This window comes from Protopterus annectens, chromosome 12.part0 (assembly GCF_019279795.1).
Source record: "Protopterus annectens isolate FY-2018-M chromosome 12.part0, PAN1.0, whole genome shotgun sequence".
NCBI classification, from domain to species: Eukaryota; Metazoa; Chordata; order Ceratodontiformes; family Protopteridae; genus Protopterus; species Protopterus annectens.
In genome coordinates, this window is record NC_056746.1 from 1,085,717,377 (window position 1) to 1,085,736,127 (window position 18,751).

General features: G+C 39.6%; 1 protein-coding gene across 1 annotated transcript; it reads right to left on the minus strand.

The window, feature by feature from the left end:
- Positions 1-15,380: 15,380 nt before the first annotated feature.
- LOC122817374 (protein LRATD2-like) lies at positions 15,381-17,981 on the minus strand. Its single transcript, XM_044090567.1, has one exon. The coding sequence runs from the start codon at positions 17,563-17,565 to the stop codon at positions 16,834-16,836; it is 732 nt and encodes a 243-aa protein (XP_043946502.1). The 5' UTR covers positions 17,566-17,981; the 3' UTR covers positions 15,381-16,833.
- Positions 17,982-18,751: the final 770 nt, after the last annotated feature.

Sequence of the window (18,751 nt, forward strand, 5' to 3'; positions counted from 1 at the left end):
GTCTCCTAAACCTGATAGACTTTTTTGAAGCTGTCACTAAAGCTGTAGATGAGGGTAAGGTGGTTCACACAGCCTATCTAGATCTTGCCAAGGCTTTCGACACCATCCCCCACTCTGGAATTATAGATAAACACGCTAAACTAGGTATAAATCCCTATGTCACAAGATGGGTTGACAACTGTCTCACTGACAGAACCCACACTGTGAAAGTAGCAGACTCCAAATCCGACTTTAGACCAGTGACAAGTGGACTACCACAGGGTTCAGTCCTGGGTACTCTCCTGTTTGGTATCTACTTCTCAGAAGTACAGGTTAACACAGAAGGTCTTTGGCTAATGATGTTCGCAGATGACTGCAAACTAGGAGCCATAATCAAAACTCCTAACAATGTGGACATCCTACAAAAGGGCCTGACTGAGACAGATGGCTGGTGTCAAAGGCATGGCCTCAAGCTCAGTGCCAAAAAGTGCATTGTCATCCCTTTTGGTGAAAACTCTGTACCCATGCACTACCACATAGCTGGTAGTTTACTTAACACTGAAAGTGTGATAAGAGACCTTGTGACAGAGGTGGACAGTAGTTTCTCCTTTGATAATCACATCACCACAGTAGTCAGGAAATCCTTCTACATGGCACACCTCATCCCAAAAGGTTTCTCATCCAGGAAAAAGGAGGTCATTGTTCCCCACTACTCGTCACTCATTAGACCCATTATAGAGTACAATGCCCCTTTTGGTATGTACCTCACAAGACATCTACAACAACTAGAAAGGCTGCAGAAATACCTCACAAAGAGGATTACTGGCCTCAAACAGATGTCCTACACTGACCATCTCAAAACACTCCAGCTTTACTCCGTCGCATATCGCCTACTCAGAGGTGATCTCTGCCTAACATACAAAGCTATGTCAAACCCAGAGCTGTTGGACATGCTTCACTTAAAGCAATTCTAATTCCTCGAGCTACACACTCTAGAGACCTAAACCTTGTCACCACAATAAACAGAACATGCTGTAGGGATAGATTCCTGTCCCAGAGACTTCCCATACTCTGGAACAAACTACCTATCTATATCAAACAAAGCTCCACATTAGCACTCTTCAAGAAAACTCTTGATAATTGGATGGGAAATAGGAAATTCACCTCGAGGATCACTTCTGTGGCTCTGCTCAACAGTGGCACAGGAAAATAATTTTTTTGGGTGGTGAAAGCCAGGGTACCTTTTTGGCTAGGCTTATATAGGCCCTAGGGCCAATAGCCTAGTACCTACCTATGAACTTCTTCAGAATATTAAGAGCTTTCTTCTAAAATAAATGTCAGACTTCTTCAGAATATTATTCTGAAGAAGTCTGACATTTATTTTAAATGAAAGCGCTTAATAAATATCTGTGGAGTGGTACCTGTGCTGAAGAGTTGTTTTCTATATCATTTTCCTGCTTGACTTGTCATTTCCTGTTCTTGTCATAATTGTAGTGTCCACCCTTCCACCCTGCATTATTACTTGTAATTTGCCTGTCTTTTCCCAAATGCTTTACATTGCAAAGTGATACAGCCAGCCATTTGTTTCCTGTTTTTTGCCTATGTTCTAGTTATTTTTCTATGCCTGCCTAATGTCAAAGTACCTACTATTGTTTTCTGCATCTATGACACTCCCTCCCTGTTTTACTTTTGGTCTAAATGTATGATTATAGATGCATCTTTCCAAACTAGTTTAAGCAATGCTGTGCCTTCCAGGATAAGACAGAGCCTGTCTGTGACATAAAGTTGGTCTCCCTACAATGTAACCTGATCCTGTAAACCTTTGTTCACTCCCACATCCAGTCATTATACTTTCTAGTCCTTTCCTTTTTCAGTGAACTGACTGCAGACACAAGTGCCACTTCTGAGAATGCTAACTCCACCCCCACCATCATTTCTCTGGTCTTGCTTGCTACTATCACAGCAGTCTCTTCTGAATAGTAATTGATGTCTACCTCTACCCCCTTGGTCATCTTTTGACATGTCTGATTGAAATCTCTTGATTAGTGTAAATGCAGCCTGATTTCTATTGTGTTCCTTATCAAGGCCCTTGCTACACTTGGTGACCTAGTGTTCAATCACCAGGACCCTCTTCTGTGTTCTTAGAATGGCTTTCATCTCCTGCCTCGTGCAGCTGTTCTTCCTGTTTGCACCATTTCACACTGCAGCTACACAGCACCACTACAAACCTTTTCCACTGTGTCTACCAGCTGTCTTCCTCCCTGCGCTGCACTTCATACCATTTACGTTCTTCCCTTCATGCTTTCAAACTACTGGGCACTCCTATCTCTGCCTCCTCTAATTCCTATTGGTCCTGCTGTTCTTGATGCTCTTCTATCCCTCTTACCTTCCTCAACACTTCCTGTTAATGCTTATTTGCTCTGTCTTCATAAAGGGCACCATTTTCTTGACTTCTTAGGTTCACAGGTTCATAGGTGTACACTAGGCTAACAACCACTTGGGCCTTTATAAGCCAAGCCATGCAGCCCAAATGTTTCCACAAGTTACATGTTTTAGGTGTTTATATAGGGGTGATTTTTGGTTATGACAAGATTTACTGACTGCCTCTGTCCATCAGAATCATAGGTGCCAGACCAGGGGTGAATTTTCGATTTCCCATCCAGTGGTCCAAGTTACACTTAAATAGGGTTAGAGAGGGACTTTGCTTCACTTAGGTAGAGCCTATTCCAGTGGATGAGAATTATTTATTATTTATTTAACATTTGTTAACTGGGAAAGTCTGACTTGGAACAAAGGCAATTTTCAGTGGAAGCCCGAGGAGAAACACTCCAGACGCATGTCTTTCTGAATTCTCTGAGATACATATCTGTCTCTCCAATATGCCCTATTTATGTCACAAGCAATGTTTGGGTCTTTAGATCTACTAGTTCTGATGTTTGGTTTGGAGATGAACAAATGGTTCTTCAAGACATGGTCCAGGGATGCCTTGTATGCCAGGCATAGATTGCCTCTCAGTAGCCTGTATGAGACCAAGTATAGAAATAGGACTTTGAGAGGCTCCGCATAGGCCATTGTGTTTATGCCCTGTATTATTTTTGTATAGAACCTTTGCAGTCATTCCAGTTACAAAATGCATTTAATACAGTTGAACAATGGTTTTTAAACCGTTGCCTTCTACTTAACCCTAAAAAAAACTAAACTTTTACTTTTTACTCCTACTCGTAGGTCTGCCCCTCTTCACTTCACTCTTATATCCAACAACGGGACTCTCATATCTCCTGACACAACCACCAAACTTCTTGGAATAACCATAGATAATAATCTAAACTTCAACACTCATACTAACATCACTATAAAAACAGTAAATAATAAACTGGGATCCCTTTACAGAATCAAACCCTTCCTTACTCCTTCAACCAAAATTGCTATAGCTAGAACTCATTTAATCACTACCTTACTCTATGCTTCACCCATATACACCAATCTCTCAAAAAACAACCTAAACAAACTTGCTACTACCTATCACAGCATTGCTAGATTTGCCACAGGATCTCCTTTTAGAACACATCACTGCAACAACCTAAAACAACTAGGATGGCTAGAGTTTCATAACCAGATACTATTTCAACAACTCACTATTATCCATAAGAGCTTGTACTACCCCACCTATACTCCTATACTGACTACTCTCATTACCCCCTACAACAATCTTAAGAACCTACGCTCCTCTAATAAGCCACTTATTACTATCAACAAATCCAACAACTCAGCTGGAGAGTCATTGTTCTCTAACTCTGTAGGCAAACACTGGAACAGGCTTCCCTCTGAACTCCTATCTCTGTCCTCCATAAGACTCTTTAAACTGAAAATAAAACAATTTCTCAGTACTCACTGGCTTTGCCCTTGTACTAACCCTGACTAACTGTCTTCTCTTCTATTTTCTATGTCTTCTCTGCTCCTAACATGAGTATATTCTACCTACTTACATCCTCTTGCTGTTTCCTAAATATCTTTATTTCACTGTATCATATGATACATTTGTATAATTAATCAACTGTTTATACTTTTTTATCCTGCTTGCAATTGAAAACAACTATTTTGTTTTTATATTTATTGCATTGCATATCACCTCATCATGAGCTAGGTATGCTTGTAATGACAACTGTATCTAATCTCTATGGCTGTAATCTGTTTAGACCCTTTTTAACTACCGTTATAATTCTTTGAATTTGTGATAATTATTACAGTTATATATTGTGTCTGTGTATGGCTATAACTGTTTAGAGCTATTTTACTACTGTTATACTTCTTTGAACTTGTGATTATTTTTTACTGTATAAAATTGTCTGTGTTGGAGCTTTTCTCCCCGGGCCTCTACTGAAAATGGATTTTATTCCAGTTAGACTAGCCCGGTCAACAAATGCAAAATAAATAAATAAAAATTTGCTCTGTTTCAGTGATATTTAACACTTCTGTGCTGCAATTATTTATTTTGTTGAATTATCACTGCTTTTCAGCCTGCACTTGTTAAAGAAATTCCATCTGTTTGTTACTGTACTGCTCTTAGGTTGTTTTAACAATATCCTGATATTTCCTAACATCCTCTGATACTGCAAAAGCTGTTGTGAGTGAGTCTCCCAAAATATTTCTAAGTTTTGCAAAGTTTTTGCCTGTTGTGAACATTTCTCAGGGTTAGTGAACTTATTTCTAAGGATTCCTGATATTGCAGGAAATTTACTTCTGTTGTAAAGCATTGGTTACTGAACTTGAGCTCAAAGCCAGTTTGTTTTACATTGGAAGGGTTCTTTTGCAGTCTGGTGGGAGCAGAGAGAGAAAGTCAACCCATCCAATGTGGGAACTACTGTTTGATAGCTTATTGTGTTTTTATCTGATTGGCCTGAGAGTTTAACTTTATAAAAGTCTTTCATCCTGTTCGTATAAAAGCCTCTCACCTGTGCGATGCACAAACAAGGTTCTCCATGCTTGTATGTAAGCAAACCTCTCCATTTTAAAATCCTCTATTGGAAATGCTCTCCATAGTTTCCCGCTGTTCACAGCTGCTCGAAGAGCTGCCAGTTTGTGCAAATGGTAGTACCACTGCAGATCATCTAATAGTATGTAATAAACACTCTCACTTTGACTTTTAAGTCACTCTCCCTTACGCCTTCCCATCTAGAAATTATGTTTTCTTGCCTTACATAGCATAGGCTATATTCAGACCTGTTGAATCTAGGCTGTTTGGTATCACTGTGCTTTTAGAGAACCATCTTACATTAAGAGAGCCTCCCTGCACCCTTGTGGCAGAAGTGTGTAGCTCAGGACCCATCTGAGTTAGAGATTGCTGGAGAAAGGCTCAATTTGGGGCTTTCCCATTGATTGTTGTGTTAAAACTGTTTAAATGTGCCTGTATATAAGCCTTGGATTTGCATGGGCTTGTGCTCAGTTTACCAGAACTGCTTAATGTTTGGTAACTTTAGCCAGAGGTTTGGAGAGTATATGCACTGAAATCCAAGGCACCCACTGAAAAATAAGTACATTTTAATCCAGCACTACACTTTGTTAACCATATTTAATTGAATTGCTGCTTCATTTTTGCTGTTTGTGACGGCTTCTTATTCTGCACTTTGAAATTGTGTTTCATTGACTTATATATAGTATAGGCTAGATTCAGACCTGCTGAATCTAGATTGTTTGGTATCACTGTGCTCATCACCCATCTTACATCAAGAGGGTTTCCCTGCACTCTTGTTAGGGAAGTATGTAGCTCAGGACCCATCTGAGTTGGGGATTGCTGGAGAAAGGCTCAATCTGTGGCTTTGCCATTGGTAGTTGAGTTAAAACCATTTTAATTTTCCTTAATATAAGCCTCACATTTGCACAGGTTTGCACTCAGTTTACCTGAACTGCTCAATGTTTGTCAACATACCCAGAGGTCTGGGGTATATCTGCACTGAAATCCAAGGCATCAACTGAAGAAAACTGAAAAATAAGTATATTTTAAGCCAACACTGAATTTTGTTAACTGTATTTAATTGAATTGCTGCTTCATTTATGCTGTTTGTGACTATGTCCAGCTAGACCATTTCCTTCCCAAATACCACATTCAAAAAAATCCTGCCAGAATGGATGGGCAGTTTCCCATCATTTCTCCTGCCAGCTTGATTGATATGGGCATCTTGAGACAATGTAGCAATTGCTTCATGTATACTGACAACCATTTACTCCTAAAGCAAACTAACACCTTATGTTGTTGTTGCTTTTCTTTCAGCTTTTCCTGGTTAGGGGTTGCCACAGCAGAACTCCAGTCTGCTAATGATTGGCAGTCGATTTTTACAGTGCCGAGGTGCCAACCCGATGCCCAGCCTTCAACAAAGGCACGCCCATTCATGCATGTCTTTCAAATGCCACTTGACCATGGGGAGGGCATGCAGACTCCACACAGAAAGCGCTCCAACCGAGAATCGAACGGGAGAACCTCTTGCTGTGAGACGACAATGCTACCTCTGCACCACAGCGGCTTAAATCCAAACTAACACCCTGCTTGATGTCTATTTTGTTTTTATGTGAGAGAATTGACTCCAGTTTCACAGTGTATTTGTATTTCTCACAAACTGTGAGAAATACAAATACACTGTGAAATTGGAGCCAATTCTCTCACGTAAAAACAAAATAGACATCAAGCAGGTTGCCAGCACACACGCTTCACCTCTCATGCAAACCTCACCTCTCACACAAAATAACGTCATGACACGTAAACCCACGTACGTGGAAGTACTCACTAAAAGTCTACCAAAGTACAGAATCCTCTCAAATGCACACCACTCACACTCACCACTAAGCATAAAGAAACAACTGCACATACCAACACACGCATCCATGTTTCAACAAATAAGCCCCTAAGGCAAAACACATCAAACATCTTGGTCATAGGCAACTCCATAGTGAGAAACACAGATGTCCCTCTCACCAGACTGAACAAGGAGAAAGTCATGGTCAGCTGGCCTATCAGGTGCCAAGATCTGACAAATCACACATGCTCTCAAGTTACTCAACAAGTACACATTATGACTGTCATAGTCCATGTTGGAATGAATGACTTGAAACATACCTCTCTAGACTATATGAAGAGAGACATGATGGAACTCTCTGATTATGTGTCCCAGACAGGTATGTCCCTAGTCCTAAGCAGTATCCTACCCTTACTCAGGATGATGCCACAGTATACACAAACAATGATTGACTTCAACAATTGGCTCAGCTTCTGGTGTCAGTCCAGGGGGATCCAGTATCTGTCAGTCTGGGAGGATATGGTAGACAGACCTCACTACTTTGTTAGAGATGGTCTGCACCTGTCCCTCCTATGCTTTCGGATAGTGGCAAAGGACTTACCTTCCCTATAGTGCCTTTGTTAGGCAATGTTAAAACAACAAATTTTCCAATGTAACAAAATCTAATTGAGACAAACTCAGGGTCATGCTGCTTAATGCTAGGAGTTTAAACATGAAACTGCACTCCATGGAAAAACTCCTCACCTTGGAGGATGCTGACTTCTGTGCAGTTACCGAGACATGGTTCAAGACCACTAAGTGCATCCCAGCCGTGCAAGGCTACAATGCCTTCCAAATGTTCATACCTCAAAATGAGCATGAAGGAACCAAAGGTAGAGGTGTATCTATCTTCATTAAAACCAAATACACTTTGAGACTGGTCAAAGAGCATGACTCTGTCAAACTACTCCATGTCCAATTAACTATTGGGAAAGTACCATACCACATCATTGCTAGTTATAGATCTCCCAGCATTAACCAGGATAAGCACACTGCCTACCTTGATTTACTGGAATCCCTCACCATACAGCCCTACATCTTAGTCATGGGAGATTTCAGCAATCCTTCCATAGAATGGGGGATATACATGAGCAAAAACATGCTATCCCAGAGGTTCCTGGGCTTTGTTAAAACTAATACCCTAGAACAAATAGTTTTCACCCCCACTAGGGGCTGTAATGTTCTGGACATATTACTCACCAACATGGGGGGGGTGGTCACTGTGCTTCCTATGCATTATGTCCTCCCTGGTTAGTTCAGACCACAAATCAGTCTTGTTTGTAGTAACTACTGGAACTGACACCCTCACAGGAACATAAATTATAAAAAACTTCATCAAAGCTAACTACAGCATACTATGATATGGTATAAAAAGCTTCTTACTACCCACAATCACAGATACCAATGATCACTATACAGAAGTGTACACAAATGGCCTGTACAAACATTTAAGTGACTGCATAAACTTTGCTGTACAGTACCTGATCGGATCAAAACCAGGTGTTCCTGTAAAAACAAGCCACTGTGGTGGTCTTCAAGTATAAACAGATTATATCTATATATGTATGTATGTATTTATTTATTTGTTGACTGGGAAAGTCTGACAAGGACAGAGCCTATTTTTAGCGGAGGCCAGTGGAGAAACACTCCAGAAACTGTTATCCAAAAGCAAGAGGAATATTACTGTGCAGAGGAAGAGTTCCTTCCTAAACCTAAACATGAAAATCAGAAATCTTGTAAAGCCTTCTAAAGCAAATTATGAAACTAAAATCGCATTCCTAGCCAAGGATAATCATAAGGCATTCTTTATCTATGTCTGAAGTCTAAAAAGGAATGCTCAGCAATGTGGCAAGTTGGTTGTAGATTTGATCACTCATATTAGATGGGAAGATATCGACAACCTGCTAGCTGACAAATTCAGTGCAATCTTCACCCCCCTATCCACAATTATCATATCCCAAAGCACACCTGACACCAGTCCTCTGCCTAGTATCTCTAGAAAGCAGGTCATCTCTGTGCTCGCCAAGGCCAAAAATACAGCTTCAATGGGACCAGATAATATCCCAGGTTGTTTACTAAGCAATCTAAAACAAGACCTAGTGGACCTACTTGGCATTCTGTTTAATCATAGCTTGAGAACTGGCTATGTCCCTGCAGAATGGAAAACAGCAACAGTAATCCTGCTGCACAAATGGGGAGCCATCAATTGAGCCTGGGAACTACAGACCATAAGTCTAACCAGCCTCATCTGCAAGGCAATGGAAAGAATTATTGTGGACCTTATCAACAAGGGCATAGGTGACCTCCAAACTCCGGACCCAACCAAGTTTGGCTTCACTAAGGGTAGATCATACTTCTTAAACCTGGTAGATTTCTTTGAGAATGTCACCAAAGCCATGGATGAAGGTAAGGCAGTGCACATAACCTATTTCGACCTTGCCAAGGCTTTCAACACAATTCTCCACTCTAGCATCATTGAGAGACTCTCCCAGACAGGGATTAAGCCTTACATTACTAGATAAGTAGCAAATTTCCTCACTGACAGAACACGTTCTGTCAAAATTAGTGACTCCACCTCCAGCAGTAGACCCATGTGCTGGTTGTCTTACTGTTTGGCATCTATTTCTCAGAAGTCAAGACCAAAGTAGATGGCCTTAAACTCACCAAGTTCATTGATAATTGCAAACACTGAGTCCCCCATTGATGTCACCATATTACAAGAAGGGCTAACACAAACAAATGAATGGTGCCAAAGCCATGGTCTAAAACTAAATGCAAAAAAATGCATTATTATTCCCTTTGGCAAAATGGAATTCCCTACAAATTACAATAGTGACAGCACCCCCCTGAGTTCAAACCCAGTGGTGTGAGACTTAGGAACACAGGCTGATATCAATGTGAACTTTGACCACCAAGTTTCCACAGTGGTAAGGAAAGCCTTCTATGTAGCACATCTCATAAGCAAAAGCATAGCATCCAGGTTAAGGGATGTTATAACTCCACTGTACTCAACCCTCATCAAACATCTGCAGCAGCTGGAGAGACCTCAGAGATTTCTCACTAAGGAAATACAGGGACTCCAAACCATGACCTATGTGGACAGGCTGAAAGCCCTGTCACTTTACTCAGTATCTTATAGGCTGCTGAGAGGTGACTTGTGCCTGGCCTATAGGGTAATCTCCAATTGTGCCCTAATGGAAATGCTGCACATCCACAAGTCAAATGTCTCAAGAGTCACTCACTCTAGGGATCGCAACCTAGCTTGTGATATTAACAGGTCATGCTGGAGAGACAGATATGTCTCCCAGAGACTGCCACTTCTCTGGACTAGACTCTCTATTCACATAAAACAGAGCTCCAACTGACCCTATTCAAACACAACTTAGATAATTGGATGGGAGACCACAAATTTGCCCCTGGGATGGCACCTGAGTCCCTCATGGACAGGGGTACCCAGTGTTGATCACAGACCTGCTCTGTTCATAAATTTGTTTTGCCGACTACCCAAAAAAGATCAAATAGGATATTTGGGATTAACATGTCTAGGCTTGTAAAGGCTCTAGGGCCGCTAGCCTAGTAATTTCCAATGAACCTATGAAGAGTGGGCCCAATGCGGAGCCCTGAGGGACTCCACTGATGACCAGCTTCCTAGCTGAAGTGGTCTTACCAATCCCAAATTCCTGGGTCCTATCTGTGAGCCAGCTTGCTATCTAGAGCTTTATATAGGGATTTATGCCTAATTCCATAAGTTTGTTAACAATGCACAAGAAGGGTGTTTTATCAAATGCCTTAGCCAGGTCAAGGTAGGCAGTATGCACAGTTTTACTGTCATCCATTGCCTTGGTGAACTTCTCAAAGAAGTCACCAGGTTCAGTAGACATTACCTTCCTTTGACAAAGTCAGACTGGGATAGAACCAGTGTCTGAAAGTCTCGGTTCCTAATGAAGTCATATTAACTTAAATTTCAATAGGGCTAGATTGTTGTGATAATAAAATATGAACAATTTCAACCTTCATGTTTGTTTGTCTGAATCACCTGGATTCTCCTATTCACTAGATGCTACATAAGCCTTTTTTGGTTCTTTGATGTTTTGGGGACAGCACAGACACACATTCAACTTCAGGTCTCCTATGTCTTTGCTGATAATTTCCATGATAATTCTTTCCATGACTTTGTGTAAAAGACAAGTCAGACTAATGGGTCTGTAGTTTTTGGGATCTGTTGATGGTTTGCTTTTATGAAAAGGGATGACCATTGTAGTCATCCATTCTTGTGGCACAAGGACTGTTTTGAGATGATAGTTAAATAGTAGCTCCACTGGCCCTGATAGGTCCTATTTTAGACTATTCAAGAGGCATCCTGGGATATTATTTTGACCCACTGAGGCTGTGCTCTTGGCCTTGGTGAACACATCCAAGACACTCTCTCTTTATAGTTGGAAGGCTTATGTTTGAAGGTATTTCATGGGAAGTGGCTTGGGTGAGTGGGAGGTAAAGTTGGAACTGAATTTGTTAGCCAGCAAATTTGCTATATTGCCCAGCTCAGAGAATGTGGCACCATTAACCACCATTTCAGCACACTACTGCGTACTGCCTTTGAGGTTTCTGACATAGCTGAAAAAGGACTTATGGTTGTCTTTTGCTTAGGAGGCTGTCTTGACATGAAAATTGGCTTTACAAAACTTGATTAGTCCTCTTAGTACCTTGTTTAATTTGATGAGAGTGTTCTTATCTTTGAGTTACACTTCCTGATTTTAGCCATGATCTTTTTCATTTTGTTGAATAACCTGTTTAATTTGGGATGCCACTAGGGTGGTTTGTTTTTGGAGATGGTTTTGGACTTGCTTCTGGTGGCTACAGAAACCTGTATACAGTCATTGACATGGTTCTACAAAGTTTCTGTGAACAATTCTGCATAGGCTGCTGTGTTTTCTGGGTTTGAAGGGTCATTGAATGTTGACAAAACATGGCTTAATAAAAGGAAGTTTGCCTTGGAGTAATTCCTAACTGTTACTGGGCTTACCAGGGTCACCAACTTGATTTTCATTTTGAAGGAGGCAACTTTAAGGTCCAATGTTACCATGGAGGACATGAAATTGAGAGGGGGCAGCATTCTCACATATTTGTGAGTATGAGGTCCAGTGTATTGAAACTGCTAAGTGGGTATATGCACTAACTGGTCAATGGTGTTTGTATTTATGAAGTCCAGGAATCTCTTTGCCTGTAGATCTGAAGCCAAGTAGGATTCCCAGTCTATAAAGGGATAATTAAAGTCTCCCATGAGTAAGGTGTTAGGTTGAATGGTGAGTGTCTCCAGTATGTCTAAGTATGTGCAATGAGTTTCATGGAACATAGAGGGTATAGCGGATATGCTGGAAGTTTATCAGGGTGGGGTCTGACAATGCCTTATATGCCAGGTATAGATCTCCCCTCAAAAGCCTATAGGAGACAGAAAACAGGAACTGGGCCTTGAGGTGGTCCACATGGGGCATGTTACTTGCTCTCTGTATTCTTTTAATGAGAAACCTCTGTGGATGTGCCAGTTGTTGGGTATGCCTGGTTAGGTACATACCAAACAGGGCATTGTACTCAATGATAAGTCTGACGAATGCTGACTACAGTTGAACAATGACCTGCTTGGACCTGGATGCTATACCTTTGTTTATAAGTGGCAAAAGGTAGAATGATTTCCTCACTACTGTAGACACATGATGGTCAAAGGCTAGATAAATGTTTATGTATGTCCCCAAGACGCTGACTATTGGGACAGCTCTTAAGGGTGTGTTGTCAATATGATAGTTACCAGGAGTGGATGACTTCCCAAAGGATACAGTTATGCATTTCTTGGCATTTAGTTTGAGTCCAGGGCTCTATTACCAGTTATTTGGCTGTCAGCCCTTCCTGGAGAACATTTCTGCCAGTGAGGGATTCTATGACTGCTTCTAATTTGCAATCATCTGCTAATTTAGTCAGTCTGAAGCCACTGACATTGGCCTTGACTTCAGAGAAGTAAATGCCAAAAAGGAGCATTCCTAGGATTGATCCCTGAGGGACTCCGCTTGTGATGGGCCTCTTTGTTGAGATGAACTCCCCATTTCTAATTTTCAGGGTTCTGTCTGTGAGCCAGCTGGCACTCCATTGGATGACCTAACCTCTTGAGTTTGTCAGCAATGCCCAAGTGTGGTATTGTGTCAAATGCATAGACCAGGTCAAGGTAGGCCGTATGAGCCATTTTGCCCTCATTCATTGCTTTGGTGACCTTCTCAAAGATTTCCACCAGGTTGAGTAGGCATGATCTGCCCTTGATGAAACCAAATTAGGTTGGATCTAGTGTCTGGAGGTTTCTTATGCCATTACTGATTGTTTCTATGATAATTCTTTCCATAGCTTTGCATATGAGACCAGTGAGACTTATGGGTCGGTAGTTCCCAGGGTATGTAAATGGTCCACCTTTTTGCAAAGGGGTATTGCTGTTCTCCATTTGTGAGGCATGAAGCCTGTTTGGAGGGTGCAGTTAAATAGCAATTCCAGAGGGCCTGATAGGTCATGTTTCATGTTATTGAGAAGCTTCCTGGGATATTATCTGGGTCTATTGATGCAGTGCCCTTGGCCTTAAAGAAAGCATTAATGACCTGTTCCCTAGTGATAATAGTTATTATATTTTATGGTATTTTTCTGTGGGAAGGTTGAGAGGGAGAAAGGGTTAAAATTGGAGCTGAATTTGTCGGCCAGTAGGTTTGCTATATCTTTTGGCTCAGTATAGTTGGCTCCATTAACAATAGGCTTTGCACACAATTGTGTACTGCCTTTGAGGTTGCAGGCATACATAAAGAATGCCTTCTTCACTAGTGCTTTCCTTTGTCATAATCCTCATTCCTGCCTGTTCTTTTCTTCCTGTCGTTTACTTGTTTCTCCCTGTTCTGATTGCTGCCTACCCTCCTCTATCCTTCCCTCATTTTTCTTCTGCCTGCTTTATATGCCTGTCATCTGTATGCCTCTCTCTGCTTATTCTACACTACACCTTGAACCCTCTTTGAGAGCCTATATCCAAATTCCTCCTTCTAACTTCCTGACCTTTATCATTTCCACCCCTTCTCCCATTTCCATAACTATTTTGAATTTTTCCACCTCCTACTCCAGTCTTCCCTGTTCTGCTTTATGACCCATGTCCAGGTTCCTATACCATACTACTATCCCTCATAGTTTCTGTCACGACTTAACCCCCCCCCCCCTTCTTGTTCAGCGTCTTTCTCATGTAGTTTGATTTGCTGGCCAGTTCACAGTCTCACTGTTGGGTGTGGTTTATTTATTTATTTATTCATTTGATTACCAGGAAAGTCATACTGGGTAGAAATCCATTTTCAGCAGAGTCCTGAGGAGAAAAGCTCCAAATTATTGCAAAACATTTTAAGAACAATAATTTTACAATCTTGAAAAATAAAACAAGAACATCTATAGTTTAAATAATTATAACAAATTAGGCCTAATATAAAAACACAGGTTAAGAATCAATACAAAGTATATGACAATCATTTAATAGTTAGAGAAAATTTAGACAGTTTGTAGAGAAAATAAAGGTAAGTTAGTCTAATACAAATGGGAATTGCAATATGAAATGAGGGAAAAGCAGGCTTATGATATATTTAGGGAGAAAGTCAGAGAAGAGAATTAGATAGCAGTAAAGAAGTAAGTGAAGAAGGGAGAGTAAGAAAGTATAAGGAATGAAGCGGTACTTTATAATATGACTAAATGCTTGGAGGTAGCAAATTTATTTGCTAATTTGTAGAACCTTGTCATACTTGTTTAATAATCATCAATGTAACAGAAATTCAGGATGCTTCTTTAACACTAAACTCTACCTAAAAACAACAGTTTTAAACACAAATTTCAGATTTGAGGACCTTGCAGTAAGTAGCTTGTACGTATGGAGGAATTCATGTCAGTTTGTTAAAATCAAAAAGAATAGAAGAACCGCTATTAAATCTCAAACAATGAAAGCCACAAATGCTGAAAACAGTAGCCGAACAAATCATGTGGATTTACATCCCCATGCAGTGGACTTCACATTCCCCCCTCTTATGTAAATAAAGTAACTCTACACGTGCGCATCCATAGAAAAAGAACAAGCACCTGTATAGTCAAAACAAGCACCTGTATAGCCAAAACACCTACTCCATCACAAAATTTACAGCACGTCAGTGCATACCAATCAACTTTCTAGATTTTTGTAGATTGTCCAGATTTTTGGCTCCTATTGTTTTCTTTTGTTCCTCATAAAATTTGTGGTTTTCTGGCAAATCATTAAGTTTTGAAGTCACTGAATAATGGCAGTCACATGAATTTCAGACTTCATATCTTTCAGAAAATGCATACTAACACAACACCTTTTATTCTAGCAACTTTCTAAGTTTATAAGAATAACATTTAAAAATGTTCCTTATTTTTTGTCCTTTGTCTCCCCAATATTTTTGGCTTTGTCCAGATTTCTTGTGTTAAAAGGTCGAGAGCTATGCTCCAATGTAATAAAAAATAAGGAAATGCAAATTACAAAAAGGAAAACATTAACAAATGCAACATACTTAAGTACACATTTGAAACACTACATGAAAAAGTAATATTGGCATTCCAGTTAAAGTGAGCAGTATGCTAACATCAAAACTCCAGCCCCACCAGAATACAGTGGTAAAATGATAGCAGAAATCTTTTTGGCATTATTTGGATATTGATAGCCCTGGTATGTTCCCTCAACAAACACAATTCTGCTAGCAACAACAAGGCAAGGGTGGAAGTGACTCAGAAATGTAAGACAACAGGGAAAGAGTGAGATGGTTGTGGAAAAACAGCAAGAGGTGCATCTTCAGAAAAGGAATTAACTTTGACAGTGAGAGTTTATGTTTCTTTAATTTTAAAGACAAGCTGCAGTAAATAATTTTGCCATTTCACAGCTATTGTAAGAAGTATTGCAACAAATATAAGGTTTACATTTATGTTTTAAAGTATCCCATCGTAGACTAAGACTGAATGATCTTGTCATCTAAAGTTAATATGAAATCAAAAAGTATTGTCAGTATACTTACCAGCTGGATTTAGACAGTAGGGTGGATATTACAACAGGTCTGTCTACAGCTGTGTTTCAGTCCATTACATTCTGAATAGCCTTCAAAATATTACTTTCTTGGATTTAGAATATATATATATTTTCATTTTAGAATGGCACTTCAGTGATGGTCTTAGCTGTCCTTAGACACAAATCTAAAATCTGTTTTAAGTGGAATGAAACTCATTAAAAACAGTGTTCTTTGTTTAGTGCAGAAATGTGCAAATGCTGACTTACATTGAAGAAGTGTTATACAGACAAAAATAAAGGTCAACATTTGTATTACTCCCATAGATACGGACAGCTGCTTCAGAATCCAACTAAATTGAAATTAACAACATACTCTTGTGCTGGTGTTAACATGACTGCACACTGGTTACTTGTACTATTAATCCTCTTCTGCAGTTTCTGCTTAAGTGGCACCTGGTTTGAGTTAAAAGTTCAGTGCTTTAAATATCTAATATCTAAGTAATATGTTACTAAGATGCCTATCACAAGAGTTTGATGCAAGCTGTGGGCTGTAAGGAACAAGGCTAGTGGCTGTGAGCTATATGCCCCTAAAATGCACATTTCATATCCTTTAACAAGAGTATTTAAAATCATATAATAAAACCTTAGCAGAGTTTGCTACACTTGCAAGATGACTTTACATAGTTTTCTTGAGGAAAATGTACCTTGAAATCTGGCTGTAGTGAGGAGAATATACATTTGAGAGGTGAAGGAGTGTGGTCAGAAAATGTTGTTCATAGACTAGAATATTAAGGTTTCTACTTGAAATTTCTAATGTAACTTATTTTAAATAATATGAAAAAATAAATAAATAATGAGCTCTAAATTGTTTCCCGGTGAATGTCCTCTCCAAAAAGGAAATATATATATACATAGTCACTTTTGGATATGCTGAAACACTTATTTTTACAATTTCTCCACTTAATAGCCTTGCATAACAAAATGTATCCCCTTTTCCTCAGCTTGTTCTTTTTTAATTTTCTCCTCTATAAGGTCTAAAAGGGTTTGGAAGTTTAATGTTTCTGCTGTGCCATCACCCTTGTGGAGGTGAAGTAAGTAAGGCTGTTTACCAATTCGCAGTTCTCCTCCCTTCTTAAATTCCTTTTTCCCAAACATGCACCAGGCTGCAAAGCTTTCTGAATTAGGCCAGAGTCCTGTGCTTTCTCCTGAAGTGACCTGTTCCATTGCTCTTTTTACTACTATGTCCGCACTGGATTCAGGAAATTTGTACACGGAATTGACAATCCTTCCCTTGTAGCTACCTGATATATCCAGCAAAAAAGACTTCTTAATAATACCACCGCTCAAGTGAACAACCTGAAAATCTCCAGTATAGACAACCCAGAGAGAGTGTCCATCTTTTAAAATAAACTCCACAAGATCCCCTGGCCTACAGATGTTTAACAGTGTTTCTCCAGTATGAAGTCCCAGTTTCTGCTCATTGAATGCCTTTTCATAGATGCATAAATCCTTATAAAACGCTACACTGTTTGTGAATAAATGGAAACTTTCTTCAGGTTTTCTTTCTTCTTCCTCTTCTTCTAGTCCATTAGATTGCAATGATTTCAGGTTACCATCAGTATCATCTGGGTCAGTCATTGGTAATGCCTCATATGATTGGTAGTGTAGGGCATTTAAAATTTGGTTTCCCATTATCTGATATTTACACAGTGATTCAGATAAAAAAAGTTAACAAAGTCATCCGTCTCCCTCTCCAAATGCACTACTTCAGTGGTGTCACATGATCTTTAAATTTATTTTCAAACAACTTCTTCTTTCATCTGTAGAGAGAAATCCACTCACCAGTACAGAAATGTCCAATACAGAAATGTTGCAACATTTTTTTTACCGTTTCTGATGGTGGAGGTGCTGTGGAGTTCTCTAGAAGTATCCATTTATACACGGAAACCATCAAGTAAAGCATTTAATTTTCCTTCAAAGCTAAGAATAATGTACAATAAGAGGCAGTGTTAATGTCTCTGTGTGAAATGTTTCAGCAGTCAACAGACCATGGTATCGACTTTCTTCTGTATATACATTGTGTCTCTGTCTCTGTATCATGATTTTTTAAAGTCCCATGGCAGGTGTCACATGCTTCTGTGTGTTTTTTCATTGCATAAACTTTACCTGCTTCACAGGAAGTTCATAAACTCAAAGTTTTGTGATACAGCGATTAACTTTGCAGTTCCCAGAATAGTCTAATAACTGTTATGAGTCAGACATCTCCACCCATTTGTCAAAGCAATAGCAACATGATCCTGTTTTACAAGGAATAACTTGTTAGACGCTTTTGTGATATTAATCATTACTTTATTTCGTACGAAGGTTTGGAATTTTTAAACATAATTTGATCTCAAGGAACTCATAATGTATGTGGTGCCTTGCTGTCTGCTGACATTATTGACAGACTCAGTACAACACATTTGCTTTTGCAGCAGAATTGTTCATAAATATTTCATTACAATATCTGCATATCTCACATTTCAGTCCTATTAGAAATGTTAATAGTACTGCTGGCAGATACGTACTGAGAGTGAACAAATCACATGGCAGTTGGCATCATTTTTTTTTCCTTTAGAGAAATATAGAATTCTGGAAATTGCACGAAGCACATTGGATGAGCTAGTGCCCGAGGCAGCCACTGACTAAATGTCAGTACCTGAAGCATGCACTTTGGAGTAAAGATTGGGTGTTTTCGATGCTAAAGGTAACTACAAACATTTGAGACTATTTTGCATTCAGTTTGCATTGAGATTTTCATTGTGGACGACACATTTTTCTAATTTAATTATTTTTTTTTTTTTAGCTTGGTCCCCTCATTGTACATTAATTTTGTCGC

Excerpts from the sequence above, each read along its gene's own strand:
- LOC122817374 (XM_044090567.1), bottom strand. The coding sequence starts at position 17,565 with ATGGGAAACCAAATTTTAAATGCCCTACACTACCAATCATATGAGGCA.